The 16,216-nt window shown below is 39.3% G+C and overlaps 1 protein-coding gene across 2 annotated transcripts in view; it reads left to right on the top strand.

The window, feature by feature from the left end:
* The window catches only part of LOC126469670 (ER degradation-enhancing alpha-mannosidase-like protein 1), a 201,057-nt gene that overhangs the window by 138,874 nt on the left and 45,967 nt on the right, over positions 1-16,216 (top strand). For both annotated transcript variants that reach the window (XM_050096819.1, XM_050096820.1), the window contains exon 6: positions 959-1,079. In XM_050096819.1, coding sequence (XP_049952776.1) covers positions 959-1,079 — 121 coding nt within the window. The remainder of the gene's footprint in view (positions 1-958; positions 1,080-16,216) is intronic.

Genomic DNA, 16,216 nt, shown 5'->3' with positions numbered 1-16,216 from the left:
ATACGTTCCCTGGACTCAGTAGTGAAAAACTTAAGGCAGGAATATTTGATGGTCCTCAAATTCGCAGGCTCATCAACGATACCAATTTTACAAGTGTCATGACTGTCACTGAAGCATCGGCCTGGAACAGTTTTTCGCTGTTGTAAAATGTTTTTTGGGCAATCATAAAGCTCCCAATTACGAGGAACTGGTCAAAAACATGCTCACTAACTTTCAAAACTTAGGAGCTAACATGAGCATAAAATTGCACTTCCTTCACAGCCACTTGGATCGATTTCCTCGTAATCTAGGTGATTTCAGTGAGGAACAAGGAGAGCGGTTCCATCAAGATATGAAAGGAATAGAGGAAAGATATAAAGGAAGATGGGACAGGCATATGATGGCAGATTATTGCTGGAATCTGCAACGTGACTGTTCTGAAGAGACCTATAAAAGGAAAGCGTGCAGGAAGCGGTTCGTCATGGACGGAAAATGATATACTTATAGAGAAACTTTTCAATTATGTTTTATACGTGGACAAATGCCTATCAGGTTTTCATAGAAGCTATTTATAAAGATTATTTTCTTTTTTCATTGTAGTTTGTAGCGCTCGAGTTCAGTATTAGCAATTTTTTCTAATTTTTTGAATAAATCATGCATTATCTCAAAAACTAGAGCCAAACTGCATAAATGGTTGCTATATTCGTCCTCAGCATCACTAACCCATCCTAAAGCCACTCAAATATCCTTGGCAAGAAAATGAGTGTTGACCAGTGTAATTTGTGGCTTGTTTTTCCACCTTTATATGCATAACACAAACACTTTTAGGCTCATTAATTCATTTGTTTGTATTGGAAGTTACATGTAAAATTACAATGTCTTACAAATCCCAAAACTGCTTCTGAGGACTTAATTCTACTGACCTTAAAAATTACTAGTTCACAGTCTGAATCACATAAACATATTTTTATTTTTCCAGGCGTCCTCATTGCAATAGAGGTGTCGGTGACCATCCACTTTACGTAAATGTCGATATGTACAGTGGTGCTATACAGACATCTTGGATTGACTCACTTCAGGCTGCTTTTGCTGGTGTGCAGGTCAGTTCACAAAAAATAAGATTTTTCTGTTTTTCTTTTCTTTTGGAGTTCAAGAAATAAATCTTGGAGCAAAGTAATTGCTAAGTAGATGGCAAGTACAGTTACGCAGTTTCAGTATTGTTACACAGAATGTGTAATGCTGTCGGGAGACTGGAGTTTTCATCATTATTTTTGCACACGACAACCTGGAGGGGGAAGGGGTCGCAACCAAGTCTGATGCAAGTCTTGGATGAAGTGCTTAAAATTGATAAATCTTTCAAGGTTGCTTCTGCAGCTCAGCATGTGTTTTCAAATGAAATTCAGTTTTCCAGAGTTGTTAGTTGTCACTGACTCATCCTCTAATTCTGCTTCTAAGTCTCACTCGAGTTCACAAACATACAGATCACTGGTGTCCTTTTCCTTTTTCTTACATCAATTCTTCTGCTCCCTTTGCAGCAGCATTGGTTTACCCTTCTTTTTAATCAGGTGGGGCAGAATCAACTTCCCTCCTCAGCACCACAATGTACGTCAAAGAATCTCCCGTCCGACCCTGACTGCAGCAGTAGTCACACCAGAAGTGGATGCCAACACCGTGCGACGGACGGCTGGGCCTATGGCAGTAGTGGTTACATGGCCGTCGTGTGTCGGCGAGTGGTCTGTTCACTGCATACTCGGCTGTGACCTGTGGACGACATTGCTGTCTGCTTCATTACGGCTGCAGAGTCTGCAGTTTCCGTGCTACCGTGGAGGCTCAGATTGGACCCGATGCGAATCGTCCAGTCAGTGGAATTCCAACTAGACGACAGCTCTGCAATGTCTTTAATCAGTGAGCAGGCTCAGTTAGCCTCTGCTGCAATGGGCCCAGTATCTTCTTACAGGAAGAGGCCCCCAGGTAGGGGATGGCCTTTTTGAAACCACGAGTGATGTGGGTTACGGTCCCAGGTGTCACATCCTACAGGTTTTCATTAAACTGGGTCCTTGTTCGCAAATAATTGATGGAAAAAAATTTTCATGTTACTCTGGAACCTTAAAAGTAACAAAGTTATTTCAAGCAGTGGTGTAACATTGTGGTTACAGCACATAGCTGAGCTGCTGAAGATGGTCGTTTCAAATTCAATCAGAGGATACTAAATTTTTATTTTTAAATCTTAATTGAAATTACTTTAATATTTTTTATTTTTTTTATTTATTATTATTATTATTATTATTATTTTATTTTTTTAAATTTGTAATCCTTTGCTGTGTCAATTTGATCATCGTATTTACATTTTTATTTGCTCTCACTTTTTCTTTCTATCATTCATTCTTCATTGGGACCCTTTTTACTTGGGATATTAATAATTTATATGTATTAACTTTGATTTAATTTCTTCTGTTCTATCATTTTATATTTTCATCCATGTTATTGCAGTCACTATCTCCCACGTCAGCCATGTGATGTATATTTTTATTGTTAGGTGAAAAATCTGATAAAAACACTAAGAGCACATCTGAATTACTTAAAGATAAATGCAGAATTGCTAAATATGAATTTGCAGTCAAAATCCATTCAACTCATTGGTGCACCAGCTTTTAGTAATATGATACACTATGCCTGGCATGAAGAAACAGTGTTTCATAATGTTACTGAAGTTTGCTTACCTTCGAATTTGTTGAAGAAATAATGTGAATGTAGAAAGATGGTGTTTATATTGTTTCTGTGGCATGCGAAGAATTTGTTTTACTTGTTTGTATGATGATTACCATCCAATAAAATGTACACATCTCAACAAAAAATAAATTTTTGTGACTATTGCACAATCAGTATGAATATTGATACCATATTTTACCTTTTGTTGTTAAATCAAGGAATAGGTATTTTTGAACTATTAAATATTGCACCACATGAAGTAAGAATAATTAATATCACATGGACAAAGATTCAAAATGTAGAATGAGTGCTACAAAAGTGAAATGAGAGCAAATAAAAATTATAGTATTAACATTAAAATGATAGTATTAACATTAAAATGATATGGCAAAGAATTAGAAATAAAAAAATACATTTGAACCAATTAACAGAATAAAAATAATGATCAAAGTCACTTCTACCTGTATTCGAACACACCACCTTCATCGTATCAACTACATACTTTAACCACTACACTACATGACCACTTGAAGTAACTGTGTTGATTATAAGGCCCTAGAGTAACACGCAAAATTATCTGTCATTGATTACTCTCGAACAAGGCACTCACTTTGATGAAAGCCTGCAGCATGGGATACCTGGGATCCCTAACCGACACCGCCATACGATGGTTTCAGAAAGTCATTCCTACCCGTGGGGACCTCTCCTTGTTAGTGGTGTGGTTCCAGAATGCTACTAACATTTCCGGCTTACGACGATTTTACCAGTTTTGGGTCGTAGTAGAGAACCAAGTTAATTTATTGCCAACCACAGTGCCTTTTTCTGATCTTGATGCCATGTGCACTTCATGTAAAGAGATACTTAAACCAATCCCCGAATGTGCTTGTAACTTTACGGCTCGCATTTCTCTGAAGTGTTATGTGAATTTTGCCAAGCTTGCAGTTCATGCGGCTGTTCGGGTGATAGTCGCATTGCTCCAGGACCAAGGCATTATTTCTCCAGTTTCCACCAGTCAATGGGCTAGTTAGTTAGTTAGTTAGTTAGTTAGTTAGTTAGTATGGTGTGGAATGTGTCAAGTGCACAAGAAATGCACATATGATACAAGATTTTTAATATATATTACAATACAGTGTTAAAGATTAATATTTCTATTTATCCCATTCCCTTAAATAGCACAACATGCATATACTATATTAATAGATTTATTTATTCCTATTCAAGAATTCATCTATGGTATACAAGGAGTTGTCAAGGAGATATGATTTCTATTTATTTTTGAAGCTATTACTGATGTCTGTCAGACATTTTATTTCATCTGGTAATTTGTCAAAAAATTTTATAGCAGCATATTTTACCCCCCTCTGTGTCAAAGATAGGTTGAGTAAAGGGTAGTGTAAGTCTTTCATTTTTCTGGTATTATAATCATGAATGTCAATGTTGTTTTTAAACTGATCCATGTTGCTGAGAATAAATTTCATTAGTGAATAAATGTACTGTGAGGCTGTTGTAGGAATTCCCAATCTTTGAAAAAGATTTCCTACAAGATGTGCGACTATGAACCCCACACATTATGCTAACCACTTTCTTTCGAGCAGTCTAAATGTTGAGTTACCCCAAAATATTCTTCCGTATGGCACCAGAGAGTGAAAGTATGCAAAGTATGTTAGCTTACTAATTTCTACGTCCTCAAAGTTGACAATTATTCTGATTGCAAAAGTTGCTGAATCTAGTCGCTTTAGAAGATCCAAAATATGAATTTCCCAAGTAAGATTCTCATCCATATATATACACACAAAAACTTAGTATGCTCTACCCTGTCTACTGACATCTGTTGATGTGTTATATTTATTGAAGGAACTGTACTTTTTGCAGCAGAAAATTAGATGTACTGTGTTTTTTCAAAGTTTAGAGCAAGCCCATTTGCAGAAAACCAATTAATGAATTTTCCAAAGACTTTATTTGCATCATTTTCAATTGGAGTTTCTTTTATTGGATTAATAATGATGCTTGTATCATCAGCAAACAGTGTCATTTCAGCTTCTTGTTTCAGGGATGTCGTTCACGTATATCAAGAACAGAAGGGGACCAATGATAGAACCCTGTGGAACACTTAATGTAAATTTACCCCAGTTAGATGAAGTGGCAAACTTATTTAAATAAATCACTTCACCCTTATAAAGAAACTTTTTGTTTCCTGTTCTGTAGGTATGACTTAAGCCACTCACATGCTATTCCATTTATGCCATAGAATTGTAATTTCTGTAACACAATGTCATTGTTCACAAAATCAAATGCTCTGGACAAGTCACAGAAAATTCCTATTAGTGACATTTTACTGTTTAAAGACTCTATTATGTGGACAATGAAATTGTATATTGCTCTCTCAGTGTAACCGTAGTTTTGAAATCCAAACCGTGATTTACTAAGTATCCCGTTACTGTTGAGATGGCTACCCACTCTTGAGTACATTACTTTCTCAAAGATTTTTGAAAATGCTGTAAGCATGGATACTGGCCGATAATTATTGACATCTGTGGTGTCCCTTTTTTTGTAGACAATCCTGACTATGGCATATCTTAACCTGTCTGGGAAAATACCTTGAGTTAGTGATGCATTACATATGTGATTCAGAACATCAGCTGTAATTGCTCCACGTTGTTTTAATATCTTATTAGAGATGTCATATACTCCAACAGAACATTTATTTTTCAAAGATTTAATAATTTTACTTATTTCGCAAGAGGTTGTTAGGTGAAACTTAATCTGACTAAATTTTTTCAAAACAGGCTCTTCCATGTACTGCCTGGCTTTTTCTTTTGAACTGTTCTCACCAATTTTTTCTCCTACACTTAAGAAATGGTTGTTAAATACATTAGCTACTTGTGTACTGTTGGTTAGGATGGTCTCTTTCTCCTTCATAGTAATGCTACCTACCCCAGTGGTTACTTTTCCTGTCTCCCTTCTAACAACATTCTATATTTATTTTATTTTATTTGTTAATTTCTTCTCTTACATACTTATTTCTTGATTTCCTTACAACTTTTCTCAGTATGTTACAATAATTTTCATAGTGTAAAACTACTTCTGTATCTTTACTAGTTCTTGCTGTCTCATACAGTTTTCTTTTTCTTTCTGAAGACACTTTCATACCTGTAGTAATCAAAGATTTCATTGAAAAGTGTGTGGTGTTACATTCAGTAATTTTATTTGGGAAACAATGTTCAAAAAGGAATATAAATTTATCAAGAAATATGTTGCATTTATCATTAGCATTTGGCTCATTATATACGTCTCCCCAATTGACATTTCTTAAACTCACTCTGAAGTGCTCTGTAGATACCGGGTTGAGCAACCTCAGACTTTCACTTTCATGGTTTGTGAACTGAACACCCCATTAGGTTTTATAAGTTAATCAGTTGTGCATGATGGTCTGATAATCCATTTACCACAGGGAAAGCATGTGTTTGTTTTACATCCTCTTTCTGTACAAATACATTATCTATTACAGTGCTGCTGTCTTGAGCTATACGTGTAGGGAAATTGGCCACTGATTCTAAGTTACATGTTGTTAATAACACTTCTAGTTCACTTTTCCTATCAGAATTACTTAGGAAGTTAACATTGAAATCACCACAGGTTAATAACTTCTTCTCTTTGTCTGACAGACAGCATAATAGGGAGTCAAACTTTTTTATGAACAGCTCCCAGTCTCCTAATGGGGACCTGTACACTGTTGCTAATATCAATACTACCTAGCTGAAGTTCACATGCACAAACCTCAAAAGTGCTGATCAACACAAAATTTGCTTACTTCTACAGCTCTGTATTTATACCCTTTCTTATGAAAATGGCAACTACTCCTTTATCCATCCTAGATCTAAAAGATGCTAAGTTATACCCATTTATACTGACAGTATCTATCCCCACAGTTACATGGTGTTCAGACAGACAGAGTATATCAATCTCATTTTTATTTTTGAGATCATCTAAACATGCTAATAGCTCATCTACTTTATTCTTTATTCCCCTGATATTTTGATGAAGTAAGTTGATACTGCCCTTAGCTTTGCCCCTATGGTGGTCATTAAAAGCAGAATGGGTCATTACATATTTGCAGCGATTTTAAGTCTACTATTAATTCTCAGTCTAGCACCGATCTTTATTGCCTGTCTCACCCACAAGAGTCGTTGTCTAAACTGACAGCAGGCCAGTATTATTCAAAAAAATATGAAAGGATGTTTATTTCCAACTGCCTTTGATGACGCTTCCCATCAGTCTCTAGTTTTAAATACACCATTTGGCTTATTCATGTACAATTCCCTACTGTTTGGGGTAGTGATTGCATCTGCCATTTTCCAAAATTATTTAGAACAATTGTTTCACAGTATTCCTCACTGTTAACTATTTGGGTGATATTGTTACAGGGCCAACACACGGGAAACTTTACAAGAATCATGAATAGATTTTTCAATGGCTCCAGGAAAATTTTTTATGCTGTCAGTTAGAAGAGTGCAGTTTCTTTGCCCCCACATCAAATATCTTGTGCACATATTTAGCCATAAGAGTATCACTCCCATGTGTGAACACTTCAGCTTGTTTATGAAAATGGCAGCCCCCCACTAACCTTAAAAAGTTGCAGTCATTTCTGGGGAAAATCATGCACTATGTCAAGTTCATTCCTCAACTGATGCAAACTGTCTCCTGTCTATCAGCTGCACAAGAAGGGCACCAGATTTGTGTGGTCAGTCAGCTGTCATCAGGCTTTTTAGCACTTTCAAGGGGGCTCAAGATGGCTCTGTCTGATGCCATATATGCCAGATCTGCCATTAACATTTGTGATGGAGGCAACTCACTAAGGCAATGTGACAGTTTTGTCCCACAAGTTGTTAAATGGTTTAAAGCAGCCAATTGCCTTTGCCTCCAAAACGTTGAATGCTGCACAGCTCAGCTACTCCCAAATTGAGCAGGAGGCTTTTACAATCATTACTGGAGTCAAGAAGTTTTGTCTATGTTTGTATGGCAACAAATTTCACCTGCTGTCTGCCCGCAAATGTTTGGTTTCCTCGTTCGGACATTGGTCTAAGCTCCCAGATACAATGGCACAGCGTCTGCAGCACTGAACGGTATTTTTGAGTTAGTATCATTACTAAAATCCATTTTTGCTCTACTTCCAAACATGCCAACACAGACGCCCTTGTCCTGCCTCCCTGTTGGCCCCAACATGTAATTCGATCACAAGGAAAGTGTTTCTTTTGCCCTGGATCAACAGCTGTAAACAGCATTGAATTAATTCCCAGAAGTGGTGTGCAAGGTCGTTGGCAGTCCAGAAGTGTTGGCCAGACCACATTTCACAATTATTTTGTGTTACGTTACTGGGTCAATACCCTATATGGAGTTTCTACATTGGCCACAGAAGACTCATGTCTGCCAGGTCATTATTTGAATCTCACTCCAGCCCAGCATCCTCTGGCTCCTTTACACATTGCATTGAAGGATGACGTGCATGGAGGTATTGACCAGGCAACACGTTTACTGGACAGGCATCGATGCCTGCTCGCATGATAAAGTGTGTCCAGCTCAAGTTTTTCACCACGGTCCTTAACTGAACACTCTTGGGATAGGGTCCACATCAGTTTTGCAGAGCCATTTTGAAGTGCTGTGTGGTTGCTAGTGATGGATGCCCTCTCCTAATTTCCATTTGTGGCACACATCATCCACCACTACACCTACTACCATTCTTGCCCTTGAGAGGATTTTTGTTATTGAGGGGCATGTTGCACCCTGTGCTGGATAACGGGTTCCAGTTCACATTGACTCAGTTCAAGGCCTTTTTGTTGTTGAAATTGCATTGACCATCCGACCAGTGCCTCCTTTCACTGTGCCTCGAACATAAGAGGCTGAGTGGCTGGATCACACCTTCAAAACTCAAGCATGCCTTGCAAGGCATCCTTGTGATTTCAGTCTACCCTTGTCAGTGGGGTCAGTTGGGCTGGAATCCTGCATGGTTGCAGGCATCACACCCTGTTAAACCACCTCCATCCCATGCAGCGTGCCCATCCTGCATACAAGCCCATCTACTCACGTGTTTGACCAGCATCCAGTGTGGACTGACTGGGTTGTCATAGGGCACAGAGACCATCAGGTGTTCTATGTTGAGGCTGGGCATCTTCACCTGACCACCACATCACAATGCCAGGTAGCCTGTGCTGTGGCAGTGTGGTACCTATGGGGAGAACTTGGGATTGGAGTGGGTGCTAACAGGGCAGATAATCTGTAATGAAACAGATCAAACTAACCCATGCCAGTGGCCATGCCAATATGACCATCTCAGCAGATGGAAAACAAGATATCATTTAAAAGGCTTAAAATGCCATAGTGTTTCTGTCTTTGGTCATGCAATGGGATAAGATTCAGGCAAGGAGAAATGAAGGTGGACAGTCTGCCCAGTTCTTGGTTGCTCCAGAACTGATGGAGAATCAATAAAGACACTGGCTTTCATTAAAAGTATTGAGATAGGCTGGGAGATTTGCTGCAGTCGAGAAAATGAGAAATGAATCTCTGTTGAACAAAACAATCACAGGCTCTTCAGGTCTCCGTCAAGCTTGCAGATGTACCAGTTACCAACTCTAGTCATAACAAACTCAGCGGGATTGAATGCATGATCTTCCATTAGGACCTAACACTACAAACAAATGGAGAACTGTGTGCTAACTGGGAGCAGTGCAGAGTAAATTTTGTTTGTCACATTCAGAGAGGACCTAAGGATAAGCAATGGACACTGTAGCTTTTAACCTAGCGGTCAATTGAAATGTTTTACCTAGGAAACTTGAGTCGTGGTTTATAGGCGTGATGTCAAACCATATTTTCCTCCTCGTATGAGACAGTATAGGTGCCGAGTTACAGGCACATGTCCTCCAGTTGCACTGATGAGACTACTTTTGGGGTATATGGAAGGACAACATGTAAGGACAGACTTTGCAAACTCCCTACATGTGTAAACTACACAAAACACCACCCTCCTCATTTGCCAATGTGTACAGTTTCAAGAGGGAGAAGAAAATCCAGGAATATGAAACACATGACCATCTGGCTTATCAAGGTGCTAAGAAAAAGTTTAAACAACTCCACACAATTGATACATCATCATACTGGCAAATATTGTGTAAAAATCCACTTTCAGTATGATGAAGAGATCTCGGACATTAACTCCTTGCTATAGCTACATGTCAGTGCCCGTTTTTCAGTCAGGAGAGGAGGCATCAGCTCCCTTGACCCCCAAACCTGCAGCACCAGTGGTAAAGAAACCCGCCAATGTAGCCAGAGATGGCTTGTCCTCCTCCTGCATCACCAAAGAAGAGGATACCTGCCAAGGTACCTCCCTCCCAGGATGAAGCAGACTAGCAGCCTACCACCAGCCATTGGTGGAAAGAGCCACAGTCTTTGTGTTGTAGAAAAAAAAAAAGGATCCTCTTCTGTCCCAGAACTGAAGACAGGAAAATCCTCAGAAACGGAAATCTCACAAGGACAAGAAGGTAAATCTGAAGTTGAACTGAATCCTGCTGCTCCATTCTGTGAGAGAACATTGAAGGGCACTTTAATGACAGAAACACTATCCTTTTGTGGAACATTTAACAGCATTCAAGAGACTTCGGATGAAGGCAAGGCATTTAATTAAAAAAAAGAATGCAGGAGTGTTGGGAGCAGTATATATCATCTAAGAGAGCCCACACCAAATTGTCTTGAGCATGGACTAAACTCTGTCGCATTTGAGGCCACGCGTCATCCGTAGTAGTTCTTGGCATCTCAAAGAATGGCAACATCTGTACTTATCCCACAGTTGTTGTTGAATGTCTCGCAGTACACTTTGCCAAAGTGTCCCCATGCAGTAACTACCATCCCAATTTCCTGATCCAGAATGCCAGGCTAAGCGAAACTACTTATCCTTCCATTTAGTGTATGGGAGTTCCACAGTGCTTTAGCAGAGCGTTGGGGCAGAATCACTGGATCTGATAAAATCCACAATCAAATGCTTAAACACCTTAGCAACAACAGCATAAAACATGTCCTCAGGTCTTCCAAATTTATTTGGTAGGAAAGGGAGTTTTCCTGTCACTGGTGGGAGGGTATTATTATTCCTTTCTCAAAACAGGGAAAAGACCCTTTGTTTTGACTAGTTATTGACCAGTCTCTCTAATGAACAGGCTCTATAAATTATTTGGAAAAATTCTCAACCTATGACTGTTTTGGTGCCGGGAAGCCAAAGGACATTTAACACAATTAAAAGTATGTTTCAGGCACTCTGATCCACCACAGACCAAGTAATTCACCTGGAATCTGCAGTGCGCATTGCTTTTGCACACAGTCAACACCTGATTTGCGGGTTTTTTGGACAGCAAAAGGGGTAAAATATTGCCTGACGACATCACATCCTGTCTGCTTTGCATGAGTGGGGTTTTTGTGGTTACTTACCCATTTTTATTCAGAATTTCCTACCCCTCCAACTGTTCCGTGCCCAGATAGGTTCAGCCCTCAGCAGCCACTATGTACATGAAACATAGATTCCTCATGGACCGGTTCTGAGTGTGACCCTCTTTACCATCACAATCAATCGTATCATGACTGCAGTGAGACCCACAAACTCACTGTCACTGTATTTGGATGATCTCCACCTGTGTTATAGCCCTGTCATAGTGCACTGCTGAGAAGCCAACTTCAGGGGTCCGTACAGAAAGTACATAACTGGGTGATGAAATGGATATATATTTTCTCTCACGAAAACTCACGTCGTGCACTTTTGTTAAATCAGCACTGTGCATCCTCACCCAAAGCATTACCTTAGTAACCAGTTACTTTAAGTTGTAACTTTCCATTTTTAGGCCTTTTTTTTTTTACCAGTAAGTTAACATGGTTACCAGATGTATCCCAGATGCATAACCAATCCATGTCAGTCAACTCTGTTCCACAGTCAACAGTTCAGACTGTTTACAAACCACCTAAAAATGGGCAGACCAGCATGTGCATGACTGGACGCTCTGTGCAAGGACCTCCAGCTGCTCCCTTTTACGTGTATACATATAATACACCCTGCAGGCTATAAATTAAAAAATTGTGTGGCCCTCAACTACGTACCCTCTGACTCAGAGTTGAAATATTGAATGTTTTGGCTGGTTTCATTGTCTAGGGGTTGGGATACATAGTTGCCACATTACAAGCCAAATACTGCTGAGTCTACAGTATACAATATGAATATACACATGAATCGAATGGTTGAAGATTCCTGTCACTCGTCAATTGTGAATTTTGAATGTGACATAAAAATTTTCAAATGAAAGATTGCAATTAAATAAAACCAGCAGGTACTATTATTAATGACTTTAAATGATGAGTACGATAGCAGAAGTACCTTTTAGAATGCCGTTTATTACTGCAAAACACTTATTGGTGTCGATGGTGCAGCAATTAAATAAAATCTAAGTTGAATAACAGTGAAACAATAGATTCCTACTTCACGTAATTAGTTATGAACAACAACATAGCTCGCAAGATATTCACTTCTAAACGCATACAACGTCTTCACTGCAGAAGCCACAGAAATCTCACAAGTGGACAAGTTGGCACTACGTAATATTTCTTTCTCCCGCGACCACGCGCAAACTGTTCCACTCTCCACGTAGTTCCTGCGACCGACCGTCGCTGCTTCCTGTCCAGCACTTCTCTGCCTCTCCGTGACCCGGTGCCCCCCCCACCATCCCCCACTACCATCCAGTCTCTCCATTCACTGGAGTCGCCTACCATAGTAACGAGCACTGTGATTGGCTACAGCGCTCCTGCCATGTCTCCAAGCCAACGCTCACTCGCAAACATATGGAAACACGTACGAAATATTGGATTTACATTTAAATAACTTGAAATTAAATAAATATTCCTACGGCTGGACCATAAACATGCTCTAACTCACATTATTAAATACATAAACAAATCAAATAAACATATATCAAAGGAATGGAAACAAAGGGTAAACCAGTAGCATAATGTCTGTGCTTTCTAAAACAAAGTAAATATTAACCAATTTCTTCACGAGTAGTATATATCGGATATAAACAAAGACATAGATGAATAAATGTATTTATAAGCTTGCTGCTACTGTTTTTTCGTGTAACTGAGGAGTACTTTTGGCCTGAAGCAATTGATAATAATCAGCCACTTGACCTCCAATAACTCATGTACTATTCAAGTTACATGCCTGTAATTAATACCAATTTAGGTTTACACTAACAGCTTTCTAAAGACATGTCGATCAACAAAATTGGATCAACCATTTAGATTTTGGAAATCCATTGCTGGGTGTACTTGTATAATTTACAGTCAGATACTAAACTTTTAAGCTAATAAAGATATTGAAAATCTGATTACACCATCAGAATTGTCATACAAATAATGGTAATGTTTCTTTTTAAGGTATCATGATTCCTCTGGCTATTATTAAATTCTACATGTGCTGTGAAATGTCTGCTATTATGGTTTCACAAAGTCCGCCATCTTTGGCCTCTCCTTCATCAACACAAAGCACAGCGTCAGTGTGGAGTTCCCAGCCACGCGGTCGGCCTGGACTATGCGCTGGGGTTACCCTTCTTCCACCGGCCAATGTCCAGCACAACGTGGCCACCGACAAGCTCGGCCTGCCGAAAGGCCCCCGCACAGCCATGCCAACTCTGAACTTAGAATATTTTCAGGGCGCCCCAACTCGACCATTACCTCACAACCCCCACCCCTCCCCAGTGGTGTGTACTCAGTCCTGTGATTTGAATGGACCTCTTCCATGGCTCTAAGAAAAATCCTGACTCCGCCTTTCTCAGGTGCTTATTCTGTTCAGTTGGCAAAAGTACCCCAATTCAAGATGCACCGAGACAGATGGGTCAAAAGTGGACGACATGGTTGGTTATGCTTTTGCACACACAAAGGGGATACAAAAAGTATTCTCTGCTGATTGCATGCCATGTACACACTGCAGAGTTGGTTGCCATATTGTGGGCTCTGCAATACATTAAAATTCATGCAACAAATAGCTTCTTGGTTTGCAGAAGCTCTGTGAACTGCTTACAAGACACCTCTCAGTGCTACTGCAATGTTAGACTGCTTTATTTCTTCGTTGATAGTCCTTGGTGTTGACATACTACATTGTTATACTAGCTGAAAAACTGGGGGGGGGGGGGGGGGTGGAAGTTAAAGACTGACAACTGTAAATGATGTAGCTGACAGTTGCACAATTGCATTTATTTACTTTCACTGTTCACAATCCCCCAATATTACACAATTATATGGCCAGTTCACTATTGGCAAATGTTGATAAGCCTCGTTAATAGGTTGCAGGCAACATCAGCATACTGCTACAATAGTTTGCTGTTGAACATCTATGAGCAGTAAAAACCTAACCACACAGTTCACAGTTTTTGCTGAATAATGTGGTACGTGGGACACTCAAATAAATTAGACAGACATTGTCATTAATTGTTCTAACACATGGCCTATTTGTGTTAAACTTATTCCACTGTTAAGTTGTTGTTCGGCCATGGACTGACTGTCTTGGGTCCAAAAATCGGGCGTCTATATATCCTCACAATAATAGGCACTGAAACTACACATTGTTAGATGTTTTAAGTTACAGAAATTACTATTAAAACGTAACTCATTGAATTAACTGAATACATCGAAAAATTCCTTCTTTTCAACAGTTCCTTCTAACAGAAAGGATAGGCTAAATTATTTGTTTAAATATTGAAATTAACAGATACAGTTATACAATTTTTTTTGACAACCTGGTAATTATTTTGGAATTAAGGGCTGGCTTTGCTAATAGAGCCAAATAAATACTTCAAGAATCCTAGTAGTTCTTCTTCCAAATGTCTGTAACTAAAACAGAATTTATGTTTCTTTATAACTCAACAATAATCTGTCATGAAATAATTACTGATTTCCCCTGTAATGATTTGTAGTAAAATAATAAATTAGGAAATTAATTACATACACAAAATTAGACCTGGTGTTATATTCTTTAAAACTGAGGGCCACATTTTTCTTTTATGGAAATGCAGATTATACTCATTCATGTTAATGGTAATCAGGCAAAAATGAAAATAAAATGAATTTAAGGAGGCAGATGGCAATACAAGAGAGGAAGTAGAAAGATCCCAACTTGGTATGTCACACTACCCAGAAACTTTCTGGTTGCTAACATCCAAGACCTGCTAGTTTATCTCTACAGCTCTGGAACCACCATAACATTCATTTGGACATCAAACTACATGGGTATTTCGGGAAATGAACTACTGACAAGTTAGCTAAAGAAGCAACCACAGGAGATGAACTTGAACTCAGAGTATGAGGCACAGACCTACGACTGCAACTAGGACATTAAATTGGGACCAGCAAGGTGTGGCCTACTCCTCTCCAAGCCTCTTGGAAGGATGCCATCTCACTGTGATGACAATGTATGAGCCACATCAAACTTTCCTCCAAGTTCCTTTTATGTCAAGAACAATCCCCCCTCCCTGATGTAGCTGTGTCGGAACAGCTCATATTCTCACAGTGTGTGCCCTGCTGGTTGGCCTGAGATGAGTCATCAACCTGTCTACTTCCCTAACCAAAATACTTGTGAATGATCACAGCTACTGAAGTCGTGCATTTTGTGAGAGAAAGTAGATTTCATAACAAAATTTAATGCACCTCAACTTTTTGTGTCGGGGAATGACGTTGGCTTGTACCTCTTGCTTTGGTGTGTGTCCATAGTGGTCCCAAGCTACTTTCCCCACTGCACTGCAATGCAGTTTTAGATTTTTATGCACATATTTTATTTATCGTACTTTTTGAGCTAATTAACTGTCTGGTTGTTAGTCTTCATTTTCTCACACCATTTTAGTTGTACTGACTATGAGGATGACCAATCTTGGTGTATCCTTCAGCAACCGACTACAGTTTGCAGATGCCTGGATTTTATCCCACTTCTAACTATCTGACTTAAACTACTTTCATGCATAACTTCAACCATGGGCACAAGATCACAGACACTGGAGCTGACAGTTCTCCTTTTCTTATATTATTTGAATTTCTAGTCAAACGAGAGACTGTTAAAATACTGTTCAGTCCCTTTGAACCCATAATCATAATCATTTATGGTTCTGTGAAATGACCAACATATTCTTTAAAATTTTAGGGAGAAGTTTTTAGTGTGTTACGAGGGTGACTGGATCATCCATGGTTATATACGAGGGCGGTTCAGAAAGTAACCTCCGATTGGTCACAGTGCGGGTTGTTGGGGGAGTAGCGACGCCATCTGTGCATTCACGCACTCAACAGGTCAGTCGGCATCAAGCCGTGGTCGAGTGAACGTCGTACCTGGGCTAGTTTAGTTTTTGTGGCAGTGTGAAATGTGTGCTGCAATAGAAAACCCTGCCAAATGTGAAGTGCGTGCTGTCATAAGGTTTTTTACAGCCAAAGGATATTCTGCAGCAGCTATTCATCGTGAGCTTTG

The sequence above is a fragment of the Schistocerca serialis genome, chromosome 3, assembly GCF_023864345.2.
Source record: "Schistocerca serialis cubense isolate TAMUIC-IGC-003099 chromosome 3, iqSchSeri2.2, whole genome shotgun sequence".
Classification (NCBI taxonomy): domain Eukaryota; kingdom Metazoa; phylum Arthropoda; class Insecta; order Orthoptera; family Acrididae; genus Schistocerca; species Schistocerca serialis.
The sequence above is the reverse complement of the archived record's forward strand: the minus strand, read 5'-3'. Positions and strand labels throughout refer to the sequence as shown.